Source organism: Mobula birostris, chromosome 26, assembly GCF_030028105.1.
Source record: "Mobula birostris isolate sMobBir1 chromosome 26, sMobBir1.hap1, whole genome shotgun sequence".
NCBI lineage: Eukaryota > Metazoa > Chordata > Chondrichthyes > Myliobatiformes > Myliobatidae > Mobula > Mobula birostris.
The window spans coordinates 51,019,315-51,038,047 of NC_092395.1; the positions used below are offsets into that span (position 1 = coordinate 51,019,315).

At 43.0% G+C, this 18,733-nt stretch overlaps 1 protein-coding gene across 4 annotated transcripts in view; it reads left to right on the top strand.

Annotated features, from left to right (window-relative positions):
• rfx2 (regulatory factor X, 2 (influences HLA class II expression)) overlaps positions 1-18,733 on the top strand; it is a 221,387-nt gene that overhangs the window by 180,324 nt on the left and 22,330 nt on the right. For all 4 annotated transcript variants that reach the window (XM_072244689.1, XM_072244688.1, XM_072244691.1 and 1 more), the window contains 2 exons: positions 8,810-8,959; positions 10,273-10,481. In XM_072244689.1, the coding sequence (XP_072100790.1) occupies positions 8,810-8,959; positions 10,273-10,481 (359 nt within the window). The remainder of the gene's footprint in view (positions 1-8,809; positions 8,960-10,272; positions 10,482-18,733) is intronic.

Consider the following 18,733-nt stretch of genomic DNA (forward strand, 5'->3'; position numbering starts at 1 on the left):
AACTTTGTAACAAAGCCATCAATTTCATCATCCAAATCTTTCACATATAACGTAAAAAGCATTGGTCTCAACACAGACCCCTGTGGAACACCACTAGCCAACCTTTATTCCCACTCTTTGCCTCCTGCCAATCAACCACTGCTTTATCCATGTTAGAAAATCTGTAATACTATATAGCTTGTTAAGCAGCCGTATGTGTGGCATCTTGTCAAAGGCCTTCTGAAAATCCAAGTACACAACATCAACCAACTTTCCTTTGGCTATTCTTTGGCGTCAAAGAATTCTAACAGTTTTGTCAGGCAAGATTTTCTATTTTATCATGTGTCTCCAATTACCTCAAAACCACATCCTTAAGAATCAACTTCAACATCTTCCCAACAACTGAGGTCAGACTATCTGGCCTATAATTTCTTTCTTCTGGCTTTTATGTTAGCTTTGATTTCTCTTGTTAACCACAGTTGTGTGATCCTGCTTTTATAACCATATAACAATTACAGCACGGAAACAAGCCATCTCAGCCCTTCTAGTCCATGCCGAACTCTTACTCTCACCTCGTCCCACTGACCCGCACTCAACCCATAACCCTCCATTCCTTTCCTGTCCATATAGCTGTCCAATTTAACTTTAAATGACAACATTGAACCTGCCTCAACCACTTCTGCTGGAAGCTCGTTCCACACAGCTACCACTCTCTGAGTAAAGAAGTTCCCCCTTATGTTACCCCTAAACTTTTGCCCTTTAACTCTCAACTCATGTCCTTGTTTGAATGTCCCCCACTCTCAATGGAAAAAGCCCATCCACGTCAACTCTATCTATCCCCCTCATAATTTTAAATACCTCTATCAAGTCCCCCCTCAACCTTCTACGTTCCAAAGAATAAAGACCCAACTTGTTCAACCTTTCTCTGTAACTTAAGTGATGAAACCCAGGTAACATTCTAGTAAATCTTCTCTGTACTCTCTCTATTTTGTTGACATCTTTCCTATAATTCAGTGACCAAAACTGTACACAATGCTCCAAATTTGGCGTCACCAATGCCTTATACAATTTCAACATTACATCCCAACTCCTATACTCAATGCTCTGATTTATAAAGGCCAGCATACCAAAAGCTTTCTTCACCACCCTATCCACATGAGATTCCACCTTCAGGGAACTATGCACCATTATTTCTAGATCCCTCTGTTCAACTGCATTCTTTAATGCCCTACCATTTACCATGTATGTCCTACCAAAATGTAGCACCTCACACTTACCAGCATTACACTCCATCTGCCATCTTTCAGTCCACTCTTCTAACTGGCCTAAATCTCTCTGCAAGCTTTGAAAACCTACTTCATTATCCACAACTCCACCTATCTTAGTATCATCTGCATACTTACTAATCCAATTTACCACCCCATCATCCAGATGATTAATGTATATGACAAACAACATTGGACCCAGTACAGATCCCCGAGGCGCACCACTAGTCACCGGCCTCCAATCTGACAAACAGTCGTCCACCACTACTCTCTAGCGTCTCCCATCCAGCCACTGCTGAATCCGTTTTACTACTTCAATATTAATACCTTACAGTTGAACCTTCCTAACTAACCTTCCGTTTGGAATCTTGTCAAAGGCCTTACTGAAGTTCATATAGACAACATCCACCACTTCACCCTCGTCAACTTTCCTAGTAACCTTTTCAAAAAATTCAATAAGTTATGTCAAACATGACCTTCCATGCACAAATCTATGTTGACTGTTCCTAATCAGACTCTGTCTATCCAGATAATTATATATGCCATCTCTAAGAATACTTTCCATCAATTTACCCACCACTGACGTCAAACTCACAGGCCGATAATTGCTAGAACCCTTTTTAAACAATGGAACAACATGAGCAATACGCCAATCCTCCGGCACCATCCCTGTTTCTAATGACATTTGAAATATTTCTGTCAGAGCCCCTGCTATTTCCACACTAACTTCCCTCAAGGTCCTAGGGAATATCCTGTCAGGACCCAGAGACTTATCCACTCTTATATTCCTTAAAAGCACCGGTATGTCATCTTCTTTAATCATCACAGTTTCCATAACCTCTCTACCTGTTTCCCTTATCTTACACAATTCAATATCCTTCTCCTTCGTGAATACCGAAGAAAAGAAATTGTTCAGAATCTCTCCCATCTCCTTTGGCTCCACACATAGCTGTCCACTCTGATTCTCTAAGGGACCAATTTTATCCCTCACTATCCTTTTGCTATTAATATAACTGTAGAAACCCTTGGGATTTATTTTCACCTTACTTGCCAAAGCAACCTCATATCTTCTTTCAGCTTTTCTAATTTCTTTCCTAAGATTCTTTTTACATTCTTTATATTCTTCAAGCACCTCATTTACTCCATGCTGCCTATATTTATTGTAGATATCTCTCTTTTTTCGAACCAAGTTTCCAATATCCCTTGAAAACCATGGCTTTATAATACTAATTCCTCTTTGGATGTATATATCTTGTGCCTTCCAAATTACTTCCAAAAATTCCAGCCATTTCTGCTCTGCTGTAATCCCCACCAATTTTCTTTTCCAATAAATCCTGGCCAACTCCTCTGTCATTGCCTCTAATTCCCTTTACTGCGCTGTAATACAATTACATCTGACTTTAGCTTCTCTTTCTAAAATTCCAGGGTGAATTCAATTTTATTATGATCACTTGCCCCTGAGGGTTTTTTTCTTACCTTAAACTCTCTAATCAATTCTGGTTCTTTGCTCAACACCCAATCCAGAATGGCTGATCCCCTCATGGGCTTAACCACGAGCTTCTCTAAAAAGCCATCTCATAGGCTTTCTAGAAATTCCACCTCTGAATCCAGCACCAATCTGATTTTCCCAATTTACCTGCATACAGGCAGTCCCTGAGTTACGAATGTCTGACTTATGAACAAATTGTACTTTCAAACAACTCGAACTTACGAACGGAGGAAGGAGAACGCCGTCTGCCATTTTAAGTCAGATCACGACACTGTCCGCCATTTTAAGTCATTGCCGTTAACACTGTGTTGAGTGTGTACCTTTGTATTTGGCTTAAATTTTTCTTAGCAAGATTCACCATAACTCCTCCCCCCCCCCACCCCACTTTCCAGTCAGCACTTGTCCCATTTAACCTGTCTCAGTGCGGGTGGACTTTAGGACCCAGGGGAGCTCAGGACCCGCCGCCTGCGACTGCTGCTGAATCCGCAGTGTTTCTGTTCTGTTAACGGAAAACGATCACGATTGAAAATAAAGTGGAAATAATAAAGTGATCGGAAAGAAGTGAAACGCCATCAGTCATTGGAAAAGCGTTAAGCTACAGTCAGTCAACGATTGGAACAATTTTAAAGGATAAAGGATAAAGTGAGAATAATGGAGCATGTGTAAGGCCCTGCCCCGATGAAAGCTACAATTATTACTAAGCAACGCACTGATTTAATTATTGAAACACATACGTTTCTTAAGTGTTTTATATGCATAGAAAGGTGAAATATATACTATATACTAAGACAAACATTTGACTAACTGACACTAAATAATACCGGATGTACCTGTTCCGATTTATGTACAAATCGGACTTAAAGACGGACTCAAGAATGGAACTCGTTCGTAACCTGGGGACTGCCTGTATTGAAATCCGTCATGACTATTGTAATAGTGCCCTATTGGCATGCATCTCCTGTTATAATTTGTAGACCACGTACTTATTACTCTTTTGTGGTCTGTATACAGGTTTCCCCCACCATCCAAAGGTAGAGCATTCCTATGAAACGGTTCGTAAGCCGAAATGTCGTAAAGCGAAGAAGCAATTACAATTTATTTATATGGGAAAATTTTGTGAGCGTTCACACACCCAAAAATAACTTACCAAATCATGCCAAATAACACATAAAACCTAAAATAACAGTAACATATAGTAAAAGCAGGAACAATATGATAAATACACAGCCTATATAAAGTAGAAATACTTTTCCACAATCATTACTGAACTGTTCTCCGTAGCGAAAATCTCACACAGGCACCATCGGCAGAAAATCTCACACAAGCGCTGTTGGCAGAAACACGCACAAGCGCTCTCCAGTAACCTTTAAGCTATGAAGCTGCCAAATCATACCAAATAACACATAAAAATACAATACACGGCCTATATGAAGTAGAAATAATGTATGTACAGTGTAGTATCACTTACGGGAATCGGGACAGTGCAGAGCACACTGATGATCGTGTGTTAGACTGAGTTGTCGGAGTTTGGGTGGTGCAGTGGCCCCCCACCCTCCAGGCCGCTGAACGATACATTGCCACAAAGAACGCAGGGGTCCAGTGGTAGCCGGGAGGTACACAGCACATCTTTAAGAAAAAAGCTGAAACAAACATACTAATTAATTAGGTGCCGCCCGTAATTGTCGGCCCATATCAGTGCTGATTTCCGATTGCGTCGTCTCTGATCTGGGCGGACAATTACGTGTTGTGCAGCACCTAATTAATTAGCATGTTTATTTTGGCTTTTTTCTTAAAGATGTGCTGTGTGCCTCCCGGCTACCTTTGCATCCTCCACGAATTGGTATGTGTCCATGGCCTGGGGGTTGGGGTGGTGGGACACTGAGGTGTCATCTGGTTGCCTGTTTCCATTAGAACAGGCAGCTTATCTTCTCCTATGACTTCCTGTCTCAATGTCGAAGGTCGAGGTTCGTCGTCTGCTGAGGCTGATGTGGAAGGCTTGCTTGACTGCTGAGCCTTGTGCATTTTTCTATCATACAGTTCTTTGTAAGCACTCAAACCATCCTGCAAATATCCCCTAGACCGACGTACCCTTTCAAACTTAAAGTCGTACTTTATCATTACTCATTTGGTTTCGATTGTTATCCTTTCCTCTTCCAATTGCATCAGCTCTTCATCTGTCAGTTCTTGGTTATGGGATGCCAAAACCTCTTCAACATCATCTTCGTCAACTTCCACAAGCCAAACTCACGTTGTCCTCACTTCATTCACCACGATCAAAACGCTTAATTATGTCTAGTTTTACCGTAAGTGTAACACCCTTACGAGCTCTTTCAGGCTTTTCCGATACCTTAGAACTCATCTTGCAAACAGCTGCTCACAGGCACGTGTTTAAGCAATGCCGGCGAGAATCCGGGGGAGAGCGGTTGCTAGGGACGCGCTGATCTTTTATCGCGCGCTGAATTTTTTTTTCATAACAGTGAAAACACCTTCTGAAAGCGAAAATAGGGTATTAATGTAGGTCTTTCGTGACAGTGAGGTTTCGTAAAGCGAACGTTCGAAAAGCGGGGGACACCTGTACAACTCCCATCAGGGTCTTTGTACCCGTGCAGTTCCTTAGATGTATCCACAATGATTCGCCTCCTTCTGACCCGATGTCACCTGTTTTTAATGATTTCGATTTTTTACCAACTGAGCAACGACACCCCTTCTGCTTACCTGACTGCCCTTTTGATACAATGTGTATCCTTGGACATTAAGTTCCCAGCTCTGATCTTCATTCAACCATGATTCAGTGATGCCTACATCATTATACATACCAATCTGTAACTGTGCTACAAGTTTATCACCTTATTCCATATACTGTGTGCTTTCAAATATGACACCTTCAGTCCTGTACTCACCCTTCTCAATTTTGTGCACTTTCTTTACATTGCAACTCATCCTGTTGACTGCAATTTTGCCCTGTCATCAGCCTTTCCTTGCTAGGAATCTCACTGCACATTGCCTGTGTTTGTATACAACTACCTCATCTTCAGCACTCCCCCTGCCAAATTAGTTTTTACTCGAACAATATATCCTTTGATATTTTCCACCTATCACCACCCAGCTTCTTACTTCATTTCTGCCTTCCCCGTCACCTGGTCTTATCTATCAAATGCCAGCTTGTACTTTATCTCCTCTCCCCACCTTCATATTCTGACTTCTTGATTTCTAGTCATGATGAAGGTTCTCAGCCTGAAATGTTGCCTGCTACTATCCACCATGACTTGCCAATTTCCTTCAGCCTTTCATGTGTGTATTCATGTGTAGATTCCCAGTATCTGCAGATTCTCTTTTGCTTAAGCATGCTATATATGCCTTCTTTATCATCTCATTGACTTGCTTAGCCACTTTCATTGAGCTGTGGACTTGGAGCCCAAGATCCCTCTTTTCATCAGTGCCTTTAACTGTATGGTTTCTTCATACATTTGCCCTCCTGAAGGGCAATGGTTTACACTGGCTTAGATTAAACTGCATCTGCCTTTTCTCTGCCCATATCTGTAACTGATCTATATTTTGTTGTATTGCTTGTGTTACGTCATCAGCAATAATGAATATATAATTGAGTCAGGTTTTATAAACAGACATAAACATTTATTAAACTCTGCTCAACAGTAGTGAAAATTATTCAAACGACTAACTTAATCGGAAGTTAACTGCTATATGGCAACTCTGGAACAGTTCTTAAAGTGGTAAATTCGAACATAGTCTTAAAGTGGGAAATTCGAAAGTCCAAGTAATTTATACAGTCAGTACGGACAGACTGCTCTGAAACTGATTTCTTCGAAGACTTGACATTACTGCTGATCCTAGCCGAGATGCCTTCCAAGGAATTCACAACAAAGGAAATAAAACGACTTAAAGGCACTGACCTTTTTGCTGGATGGTGAACACTGCACAAAACTTCCTGATCTTGCAGGGGTTATCTCAGATGCAAGCAACTATTCCTGAACGAAGATTCAATAAGGTCGATCCTTTATGAAACCGCCGAATGGCACCAACTTTACTCAATTCTTCGGGTTCCCATACTTTAGTAAGGTCTTCACTCTCCAATACTAGACTGTAAAGGTAAATCAAAGGTGCAACACACAAAAACTGGCAGTGATTGGCGAAACTGCCGGCACAACGATTTTACCTTAAAATAGAAAGTAAAACTCCACTTTAAAACAAAACTACACAGCATAACAACGTAACTGACGAACTAAACTGCGTGACAACAGGGGTTTCCCCTTTATATACCTGTAGGGAACATGTCATCACGTGACCTCACACTGGCTGAAAAATTACATCACCCCACCATCATGCTCACAAAGTACTCAATTACATCATGGTCCTAATACAGTCACAAGATACCCACGAGGTATGTAACACTTGACAGCCCTCTGCACTGTACAGAGTTCCAGTAATCTAAATCTACTAACCTACCCAACTACGTGTTCATCCAGGTTATTTATATATGTCTCAAACAACAGAGGTCAGGCACCAATCCCTGCAGAATACCACAAGTTGTGGGCCTCCAACCAATTGCACTCTGTTTTCTGTGGGCAAGACAGTTCTGAATCCAAACTGTCAATTCATTGTGAATCTCATGTATCTTAGTCTTCAGTGTGAGGATATACCTTCATTATTCATTAAAGCAGCTGTCCGTGGACCGGTACCGGGCTGCAAAGTATGTGCTACCGGGCCGCGAGGAAACGATATGATTTGACGATAGGAGTCAACGGCACCTTTCCTCATTCCTTGTCATGCCCACTGATCAGCCATTACGCATGCGAGGTCATTACCTGCGCGTCATCCGTGTCAGCGCGGGAAGGAGATCAACTCCTTAAGCTTGCAACTGACGGCGGGCTGAAAAGTATGTTTGACATAACATCGCTGCTGGCATTTTGGATCAAAGTCAAGGCTAAATATCCTGAGATAGCCACAAAAGCACTGAAAACGTTGCTTTCATTTCCAACATTTTTCTGCGAAGTGGAGTTTTCTGCAATGAATGCAATGAAAACTAAACCGTGGAATAGACTGGACATAAGGAACCCCGTTCGAGTATTGCTGTCTCCCATCACCCCTCGATGGGACCGTGTTGTTGCAGGAAAACAAGCCCAGAGCTCCCACTGATTCAGCGATATTGGTGTGTTGCAATGATTTTATATGTTCATATGGGGAAAATATGTGCTGTGTGTTTAATATCCAAACGTTACTTAAAATGTTATGATGCTATTGACTTATATAACCATATAACAATTACAGCACGGAAACAGGCCATCTCTGCCCTTCTAGTCCGTGCCGAATGCTACTCTCACCTAGTCCCACTGACCTGCACTCAGCCCACAACCCTCCATTCCTTTCCTGTTCATATACCTATCCAATTTTTCTTTAAATTACAATATCGAACCTGCTTCTGCCACTTCTACTGGAAGTTCATTCAACACTTACTTCAAGCTCCCCGTCCTCCCCTGATAATTGACTTATCATTATATTCATGCGAGGAAAATATGCGCTGTGTGTTTAATATTAAATTCGTTAGATAAACCCTTTTAGAAACGAAATTGAGTGTATTAGCCACTTATCACCTATATTCTGGTTGTGATTAACACCCCCCTGCCCCCCGGCCCCGAACAGAATCGCCAAAAACGATTTGCAGGGAAAAAAATCAGCACGTACACACATGCGCAGTCACGCATGCGCACTGGTGACCGCGCAAGGCTTCATGGTCATTGTAGTCTTTCTCGGGGTAAACACAACGTATTTGACTGCTATTCTCGTCCGTTGGCAGCCCTAATCCCCCCCCGCACCGGTCGGCCGGTCCGCAAGAATATTGTCAATATTAAACCGGTCCGCAGTGCAAAAAAGGTTGGGGACCCTGCATTAAAGTATAGAGTCATATTGTCTCCAAAGGGAGCCCAGTTTTTTCATGTGTTTATGTTTTGCAGTCTTTGTTTCTTTGGAATATTTTTTAATCCAGTTGAGATGTTGGTGCTGTGAAATGCAATTGATCCACTTTGAGCATGGTTTGTTGACTAGTTTGTTTCCTTTGAAGGTGGGAGTTGTAAGTGCCTTTGCACAAACATTGCGCAGGTACACATCCCTGAACCACCTTGCACAAGCTGCCAGAGCAGTACTACAGAATACATCGCAAATTAATCAGATGCTCAGTGACCTCAACCGTGTTGACTTTGCCAACGTACAGGTGAGTTCATCCCTGTGGATTATTACTGTGCACCATAATATCGTGTGCTCTTTCCCCACCTCTCATCTCCAACCACAAATACCAATAGCTGTAAATTCCTTAAAATTGAGGCAACTTGTTCAACTGCCAGATCAGCCCTCTTCTTCCTCTGCTGCCATCATCACCTTTTCCTCACACCGATTTGTACTTCTCCATTAAGTCATGAAATCCACCACCTGCTGTTTTAATCCCATCCCGGCATGCTCTTGTTTTATTTCATTCTTCACACTGATGATTGAAAAAGTGTTCCTTTCAAAGCTGTGCACTTTACACTTAACTTTAAATGCTAAGTCTTGGCTCTTCCACACTACCATCCTGATAACTTTTTCACCCTTACTTTCCCCTTCCTCTAAGATGTTTTCCTAGCTATGCATTAATTACTTCAGAGATTCCTTATTTATTTCAATTCTTTCATTTTAATATTTTCAAGATACTTAAATTCATAAGTAATGTCCTCTAGTGTCATCACAAACTCCATAGTTTATTGACATAATTTATTATGCTGTTTGTTGTCAAGTTTACATCCTAGAATTGGACTTTGACTTTGACCATTCCATGTGAAGGTACCAGTATTCTTCCAAGCATATTATCCACAGTCCCTTTCCTCTGTCTCATATACCAGCTATCCAATCATCACAACCCAAAGACAACTTCCCTTTGTATGCAAATGATGTTCGAGCTACCTTTCATCCAATCACTCAGTCTAGCTTTATCCTGCTACACAATGATGTCATCATATGCCCTTCCTGTATTTTCATATCATCAGCCAACTTGGAAACTTTACATTTTGTTTCCTCCTCTAGGTATTTGTTATAAATAGTAAACAACGAGGACCAAGAACTGATCCCTGGATCCACCAGCTACCTACCTCCAGCCTGAAAGTGGCCCATTTATTCCAAAACTTAGCTAACCTGATGCTGATGCTGCTTGACTTGCTGAGTGTTTCTAGAACTTTCTGTTTTTATCCCTTGACCAAATGCAGTTTTTTGTGTGGTATTGATTTGTTGATCTTGTAAAGTTTCCTCCAACTCGACATAGGAAGACAGTGATCTTCCATTATAGTTCCAGCCATTTGCTCTGGTTCCCTTCTAATGATTCTACTTCCTGGTCGCTCAGTTGTGTTGACTCATCTGTGTCTCAACTTATCAGCGAGCCCGTTTACGATGGCCTTATACTGACTGTTAGTTCCAACCTATTCAAAACTCAGCTGGTTATGGTTTGGTCTAAAAGCATATTAGGAAATCGATGTGAAATTCAGTTTGGTTTTTCAACAGGAGCAAGCATCGTGGGTGTGCCAGTGTGAGGAGGGAATGGTGCAGCGTCTGGAGCAGGACTTTAAAATGACGCTACAGCAGCAGAGCTCCCTGGATGAGTGGGCATCCTGGCTTGACAATGTTGTCAATCAGGTCCTGAAGCCTCACGAGGGCAGCCCTGGATTTCCAAAAGCTGCTCGCCAGTTCCTTCTGAAGTGGTCCTTCTACAGGTCTGTAACTGCTGCAGGATGACAACTATTTCCCCTTCTAGCTCTTTTTGCAAAGCTTTGGGAAGTAGGGGTCCTCTGAGGTAGGTGAAGAACAGCAGAGTGGGCTTGCTTTCACACAGAAATATGTCATGGGACAGAGACTAATGGTTGATTATTGCTTCTGAAGTTGGAACTTACTGAGATTCTTATTATTTATTATCTACGTTAGGATATCAATGTATGAGGTGAATGGCAGGCAGAACAAGTACCCTAGGAATGCAAAATGGGTTGACAGGGTAGTGAAAAATGTGTTTGTTATCTCTTTCCTTCATTGGTCAGAGCTTTGGTGAGACCATACTTGGCGCACAGCTTTAGGAAAGATGTTAATAAGCTAGAGATGGTACAGAGAAGAGTCACAAGGAGGTTGCAGGGACTGGAGGGGTTGAGTTATTAGAAGAGGCCAAGTACTCAGGCAATGTGCACACCAGCTCACTAACATCTTCATGGGCACCTTCAACACGTCACTCGTCCAAGCTGCTGTCCCCATATGCTTTAAATCAGCCACCATTATCTCTGTACCAAAGAACTCTACAGTCTCAGAACTAAACAATGCCAATCATCATGAATTGCTTTGAACGGCTGGTAATAGCACATATCAAAAACTCATTCCTACCACACTGGACACTCTCTAATATGCTTACCGACAGATGCCATAGCATCTGCAATGCACTTGGCCCTGACAGATCTAGAAAACAAAGATTTGTTTCTGGACGCAAGCACGAGGAAATCTGCAGATGCTGGAATTTCAAGCAACACATATCAAAGTTGCTGGTGAACACAGCGGGCCAGGCAGCATCTCTAGGAAGAGTTTCACAGTCGATGTTTCGGGCCGAGACCCTTCGTCAGGATGAACTGAAAGAAGAGATAGTAAGAGATTTAGAAGTGGGAGGGGGAGGGGGAGATCTAAAATGATAGGAGAAGACAGGAGGTGGAGGTATGGAGCTAAGAGCTGGACAGTTGATTGGCAAAAGGGATGTGAGGGGATCATGGGACAGGAGGCCCAGCGAGAAAGAAAGGGGGAGGGGGGAAGCCCAGAGGATGGGCAAGGAGTATAGTGAGAGGGACAGAGAAAGGAGAGAGAGAAAAATAAATAAATAACGGATGGGGTACGAAGGGCAGGTGGGGCATTAATGGAAGTTAGAGAAGTCAGTGTTCATGCCACCAGGTTGGAGGCTACCCAGACGGAATATAAGGTGGTGTTCCTCCAACCTGAGCGTGGCTTCATCTTGATAGTAGAGGAGGCCATGGATAGACATATCAGAATGGGAATGGAACGTAGAATTAAAATGTGTGGCTAGCGGAACAAGTACTACACCTGCCCTTACACTTCCTCCCTCACTACCATTGGTCTGGTCTCCCAGTCTGAGTCTGGTCTCGCCAATATATAGAAGTCCGCATCGGGAACACCGGACACAGTATATCACCCCAGTCACACCAGCCGACTCACAGGTGAAGTGTCGCCTCACCTGGAAGGACTGTCTGGGGCCCTGAATGGTGGTGAGGGAGGAAGTGTAAGGGCATGTGTAGCACTTAATCCGCTTATAAGGATAAGTGCCGGGACGGAGATCGGTGGGAAGGGACGGGGGTGGGGGAACGAATGGACAAGGGAGTCGCGTAGGGAGCGATCCCACCACTAAGCTCCTCTTCTCACCCTGTCTCTTGCAAAAATGCCATCCCCTTCTTGCAATTCCTCCGTCTCTGCCGCATCTGCTCTCAGGATGAGGCTTTTCATTCCAGGACGAAGGAGATGTCCTCCTTTTTTAAAGAAAGGGGCTTCCCTTCCTCCGCCATCAACTCTGCTCTCAAACACATCTCTCCCATTTCATGCACATCTGCTCTCACCTCATCCTCCCGCCACCCCACTAGGAATAGGGTTCCCCTTGACCTCACCCACCACCCCACCAGCCTCTGGGTCCAACATATAACTTTCTGCAATTTCCGCCACCACCAACGGATCCCACCACTGAGTACATCTTTCCCACCCCCCCCCCCCCAGCTTTTTGTGGGGATTGCTCCCGGTGCTCCCGATGCGGCCTTCTATATATTGGCGAGACCCGACGCAGGCTGGGAAACCGTTTCGCTGAACACCCATGCTCTGTCCGCTAGAGAAAGCAGGATCTCCCAGTGTCACACATTTTAATTCCACGTTCCATTCCCATTCTGATATGTCTATCCACGGCCTCTTCTACTGTCAAGATGAAGCCACACTCAGGTTGGAGGAACAACACCTTATATTCCGTCTGGGTAGCCTCCAACCTGATGGCACGAACATTGACTTCTCTGACTTCCGTTAATGCCCCACCTCCCCCTCGTACCCCATTCGTTATTTATTTATTATTATATATATTTTTTTCTCCTTTTTCTCCTTCTGTCCCTCTTGCTATACTCCTTGTCCATCCTCTGGGCTTCCCCCCTCCCCCTTTCCTTCTCCCTGAGCCTCCTGTCCCATGATCCTCTCATGTCCCTTTTGCTAATCAACTTTCCAGCTCTTGGCTCCATCCCTCCCCCTCCTGTCTTCTCCTATCATTTTGGATCTCCCCCCTCCTCCTCCCCCTCCCACTTTCAAATCTCTTACTATCTCTTCTTTCATTTAGTCCTGACGAAGGGTCTCGGCCCGAAACGGCGACTGTACCTCATCCTATAGATGCTGCCTGGCCTGCTGTGTTCACCTGCAATTTTTATTTGTGTTATTTGTTTCTGGATTTCAGTTTGGCATTCAACACTATTGTCCCACAGTCCCTGGTGAACAAACTCCTGCTCCTCGGTCTAAATACACCACGGTGCTGGACTTCCTAACCAACAGATCTCAGATAGTCAGGTTGTACAACCACTCCTCTTTCCCACCATTCTCAGCACGGGTGTACTGTGTACTGAGCCCATGACTGTACACTCTGCTCACACATGACTGCACAATCAAACACCGAGTAATCACATTGTCAAGTTCACCAGTGACACAACGATGCTGGGGCTTGTCACCAACACTGATGAGGCGGCCTACAGAGAGGTGGCGGAAGAACCAGAGGCCTGGGTGCCAGGCAAATAACCTCTTCTTCTGTGTCAACAAGACCAAGGGGATGGTTATCGACTTCAGAAGAGTTCATACCACTCACAACCCTCTTTATGTCAGCAGAACAGCAGTGGAAACTGCGAGCAGCTATCTTAGGTATTTATATTTATCGTGTTTTTATTATTATTATGTTCTTTATCTTGGTGTCTGTGTTTGTGCTGCACTGCACCGGATCCAAAGTAACAGTTATTTCATTCTTCTTTATAATTGTGTACTGGAAGTGATGTTAAATAATCTTCAATTTTGATTCTTGGATAGACTGGCACTGTTTTCCCTGCAGTGAAGAAGGCTGAGGAATGTAGATGAGAGGGCACAGTTTTAAGGTGTTTGGAAGTAGGTACAGAGGAGATGTCAGGGTTAAGTTTTTTTTTAGATTAGATTAGATTACACAGAGTGGTGAGTGCATGGAATGGGCTGCCGGTGACGGTGATGGAGGTGGATACAATAGGGTCTTTTAAGAGACTCTTGGATTGGTACGTGGGGCGTAGAAAAATAGAGGGTAACCCTAGGCAATTCCTAAAGTAGGTACATGTTCGGCACAGCTTTGTGGGCCAAAGGGCCTGTATTGTGCTGTAGATTTTCTACATTTTTATGATAAGTAGATTAGATGTGGATGGTCACAGTCTTTTTCCCAGAATAGAGAAGTCTAAAATTAGAGGGCTAAGTTTACGGTGAGAGTGGAAGGACTTAAAGGAGACCCGAGAGGAAGATTTTTCACACTGGTGATTAGAATTTGGAAATAGCCACCAGAGTAAGTGGTTGATGTGGGTGTACTTAATTAGTATTGGAATTGGTTTACTATTGTCTCATGTACTGCAAGATCATAACAAAGCAGGTTGTGAGCTCAACAGTCCAATTTATCATACTAGGGAACTATTTTGTAATCTTATAACAGTGGGGCTCAAGCTGAGAAGCCTGCTTTCAGGCTTCTTTACCTTCTGCCTGATGGAGGAGGTAAGAAGAGAAAAGGTCCAGAGACAATGAGGTCTTCAATTATGCTAGCTGCTTTATTGATGCAGCAAGAGGTATAGATAGTGTGCATAGAGGAAAGGATTATTCTGAAGATTGTTAAGTTGTGTCTTGCATCACGGGCAGAGCAGTTTTCATACCAAGTCGTAATGCATCCAGATTGGATGCTTTCTATGGTGTATTGATAAAAATTGGTAAGTATCATTGGGAACATGCCAAATTTCTTTAGCCTCCTGAAGAAGTAGAGACACTGGTTAGCTTTCTTGGCATGAAGTCTGTATAGTTGAACCAGGACAAGTTGTTGGTGATGTAATGTTCTCTCCTGGGAACTTGGAGCTCTCAGCTCTCTCAACCTCAGCTCCTCAGACAGGAGCATATGTAACTGTGCCCTTCCTTAAGCCAGTAACCAGCTCTTTTGTTTTGCTGACATTGAGGGAAATGTTGTGTCATGACACCGTGTTATTAAGCCTTCTATCTCCTTCCTGTCTCTGAATCATTTACTTACGATACAGCATTACGTTGTTTTGCAAACTTGTCTGTGGATTTGGAGCAGAACGTTACAACGATCATCGGACATTTGGACGTGCACATGGATGTGAGGATTTTAAAGGAATATCAGTCAAATCAGGCTCTTCAACCAGTGGGGATAACTTAATTCACCACTATTCTGAACTGATTCTACGATCTACCAATTCACTTTCAAGAACTGTTTCCAACTCATAATTATTTTTATTTACACATTTATTTTCTTTTGCACATTAATGTTTGTTAGTCTTTATTTGTGTATAGTTTTTCATAAAATTCTGCTGTATTTTTTCATAAATGCCTGCGTGAAAATGAATCTCACCGTAATATATGGTACTTTGATAATAAATTTATTTTGAACTTTGAAATTGAACTAGAACTAGCTCAGAGAGTTGTACTGCAGGACCTGTTTTCGTACTATCTAACTGTCTTGACTCTTTGATATATAATTAGTTAGTTTTACAGATGACACAGTGATTGGTAGTGTTACTGATAGTGAGAATATTTTTTGACTAAAAATGATAATGATCAGTTTGTAAGAGGGATAGAGTGATATCAGATGGACCTTAGTTCTCAGAAATGTAAGATGATGCACTTAGGGATCTTATATCCTGCAATCATCATGAGCAATTGCTTGTTTGGCGGAGGCAGTACAAGTTTTAAAAAGAGCTTGGGACATTTTGGAACTTTTCAGTGGGCTGTAATCATAATGATCTATTAGGCACTTGGCAAAAGCCAATAAAACTAAATGAAGTGTTAAGTTGAGCAGCCATTTTAGGAGCGGCTATTGTTGGAGTGGACAGGCTTGGGCAATAACAGATGGAGGCTCTAATTAAGATTCTATTAGTTTTCTGTCCTCCTTCATCTATTACAACATAGTTAGTGGGGTCCGAATGGGTCTAGGGTTAGATGAATGTTCTTTGTATGAGATGTGAGGACTCTGGGAAACCTCCAGTCTCCCTAATAAGAACATCTACATGAAGTACAGCGAACTGCAGCACGTTAAGGAACTGGAGCTGTAGCCCAATGACCTTCAGCTCATATGGGAGAATGAGGAAGTAATAGATAGGCGTATAGGGAGATAGTCACCCCTAAGTTGAGGAGTCAGGTATGTAGGTGACTGTCAGGAGAGGGAAAGAGAATAGGCAGTTAGTGCAGAGTACCCCGTGGATGTTCTCTACAATAATGAGTATTCTTTGGATACTGTTGACGGTGGGATAGGGGAAGATAATGTACTGGGGGAAGCCTCATCTGGGTCTCCAGCACTGAGTGTTGCTCTGTGGCTCAGAAGGGAGGGGGGAGAAGAGGAGTGCAGTAGTGATTGGGGATTCCACAGTTAGAGCAGCAGACAGGAGATTCTGTGGACATGGAAGAGACACACGGTTACTCCCAGATGCCTAGTTCAGGTGTGCTTGATGAATTGTTGTGGGGGACAGGTTTCAGATTTCTGGATCCTTTGGATCTCTTCTGGGGATGATGTGACCTGAGAGGGAGCAATATCTCTACTGGGTGTTTTTTACTGGGAAGTCCAGAACGAGGGGTCACAGTTTGAGGGTAAAGGGGAAGCCTTTTAGGACCAAGATGAGGAAAAACTTCTTCACACAGAGAGTGGTGAATCTGTGGAATTCTCTGCCACAGGAAACAGTTGAGGCCAGTTCATTGGCTATATTTAAGAGGGAGTTAGATATGGCCTTCGTGGCTAAAGGGATCAGGGGATATGGAGAGAAGGCAGGTACAGGGTTCTGAGTTGCATGATCAGCCATGATTGTACTGAATGGCGATGCAGGCTTGAAGGGCCGAATGGCCTACTCCTTCACCTACTTTCTATGTTTCTATGTTATAGACCACCCAATAGTAACAGGGACATCAAGGAGCAGATAGGGAGATAGATTCGAGGAAGATGCAATAATAACAGGGTTGAGTGGTTTGAGATTTTAATTTCCCCAATATTGATTGACATCCCCCTAGAGATAGGGGTTTAGATGGGGTGGAGTCTGTTAGGTGTGTTCAGGAAGGTTTCCTGACACAATATGTAGATAATACTACAAGAGGAGAGACTGTACCTGATCTGGTATTGGGAAATGAACCTGGTCAGGTGTCAGGTCTCTCAGTGGGAGAGCATTTTGGAGGTAGTGATCACAATTCTATCTTCTTTACAATAGCATTAGAGAGGGATAGGAACAGCCAAGTTTGGTAAGTGTTTAATTAGAGTAAGGGGAAATATGAAGCTATCAGGCAGGAACTTGGAAGCATAAATTGGGAGCAGATGTTCTCAGGGAAATGTACGGCAGAAATGTGGCAAATGTTCAGGGGGTATATGTGTGGTGTTCTGCATAGGTACATTCCAATGAGACGGAAAGAATGCTAGGGAACAGGAACCATGGTGTTTGATATCTAGTCAAGAAGAAAAGAAAGGCTTATGAAAGGTTCAAAAAACGAAGTGATGTTAGAGATCTAGAAGATTATAAGACTAGAGGAAGGAGCTTAAGAAAGAAATTAGGAGAGCCAGAAGGGGCCATGAGAAGGCCTTAGTGGACAGGATTCAGGAAAACCCCAAGGCATTCTACAAGTATGTGAAGAGCAAGAGGATAAGATGTGAAAGAATAGGATCAATCAAGTGTGACAGTGGAAAAGTGTGTATGGAACTGGAGGTAGCAGAGGTACTAAATGAATACTTTGCTTCAGCATTCACTATGGAAAGGGAGCTTGGCGATTGTAGGGATGACTTACAGCGGACTGAAAAGCTTGAGTATATAGACATTAAGAAAGAGGATGTGCTGGAGGTTTTGGAAAGCATCAAGTTGGATAAGTCACCGGGACCGGACGTGTTATACCCCAGGCTACCGTGGGAGGCGAGGGAAGAGATTACTGAGCCTCTGGCAATGATCTTTGCATCATCAATGGGGACGGGAGAAGTTCTGGAGGGTTGGGGTATGCAGAAGTTGTTCCCTTATTCAAGAAAGGGAGTAGAAATAGCCCAGGAAATTATAGACCAGTGAGTCTCATTTCAATGGTTGGTAAGCTGATGGAGAAGATCCTGAGAGGCAGGATTTATGAACATTTGGAGAGACATAATATGATTAGGAATAGTCAGCATGGCTTTCTCGAAGGCAGGTCGTGCCTTACAAGCCTGACTGAATTTTTTGAGAATGTGACTAAACACATTGAATGTAGAGCAGTAGATGTAGTGTACAGTGGCATGCAAAAGTTTGGGCACCCTGGTCAAAATTTCTGTTACTGTGAATAGCTAAGCGAGTAAAAGATGACCCGATTTCCAAAAGGCATAAAGTTAAAGATGACACATTTCTTTAATATTTTAAGCAAGATTACTTTTTTTATTTCCATCTTTTACACTTTCAAAATAACAAAAAAGGAAAAGGACCCGAAGTAAAAGTTTGGGCAGCCTGCATGGTCAGTACTTACTAACACCCCCTTTGGCAAGTATCACAGCTTGTAAACGCTTTCTGTAGCCAGCTAAGAGTCTCAATTCTTGTTTGGGGGATTTTCACCCATTCTTCCTTGCAAAAGGCTTCTAGTTCTGTGAGATTCTTGGGCCGCCTTGCATGCACTGCTGTTTTGAGGCCTATCCACAGATTTTCGATGATGTTTAGGTTGGGGGACTGTGAGGCCCCTGGCAAAACCTTCAGCTTGC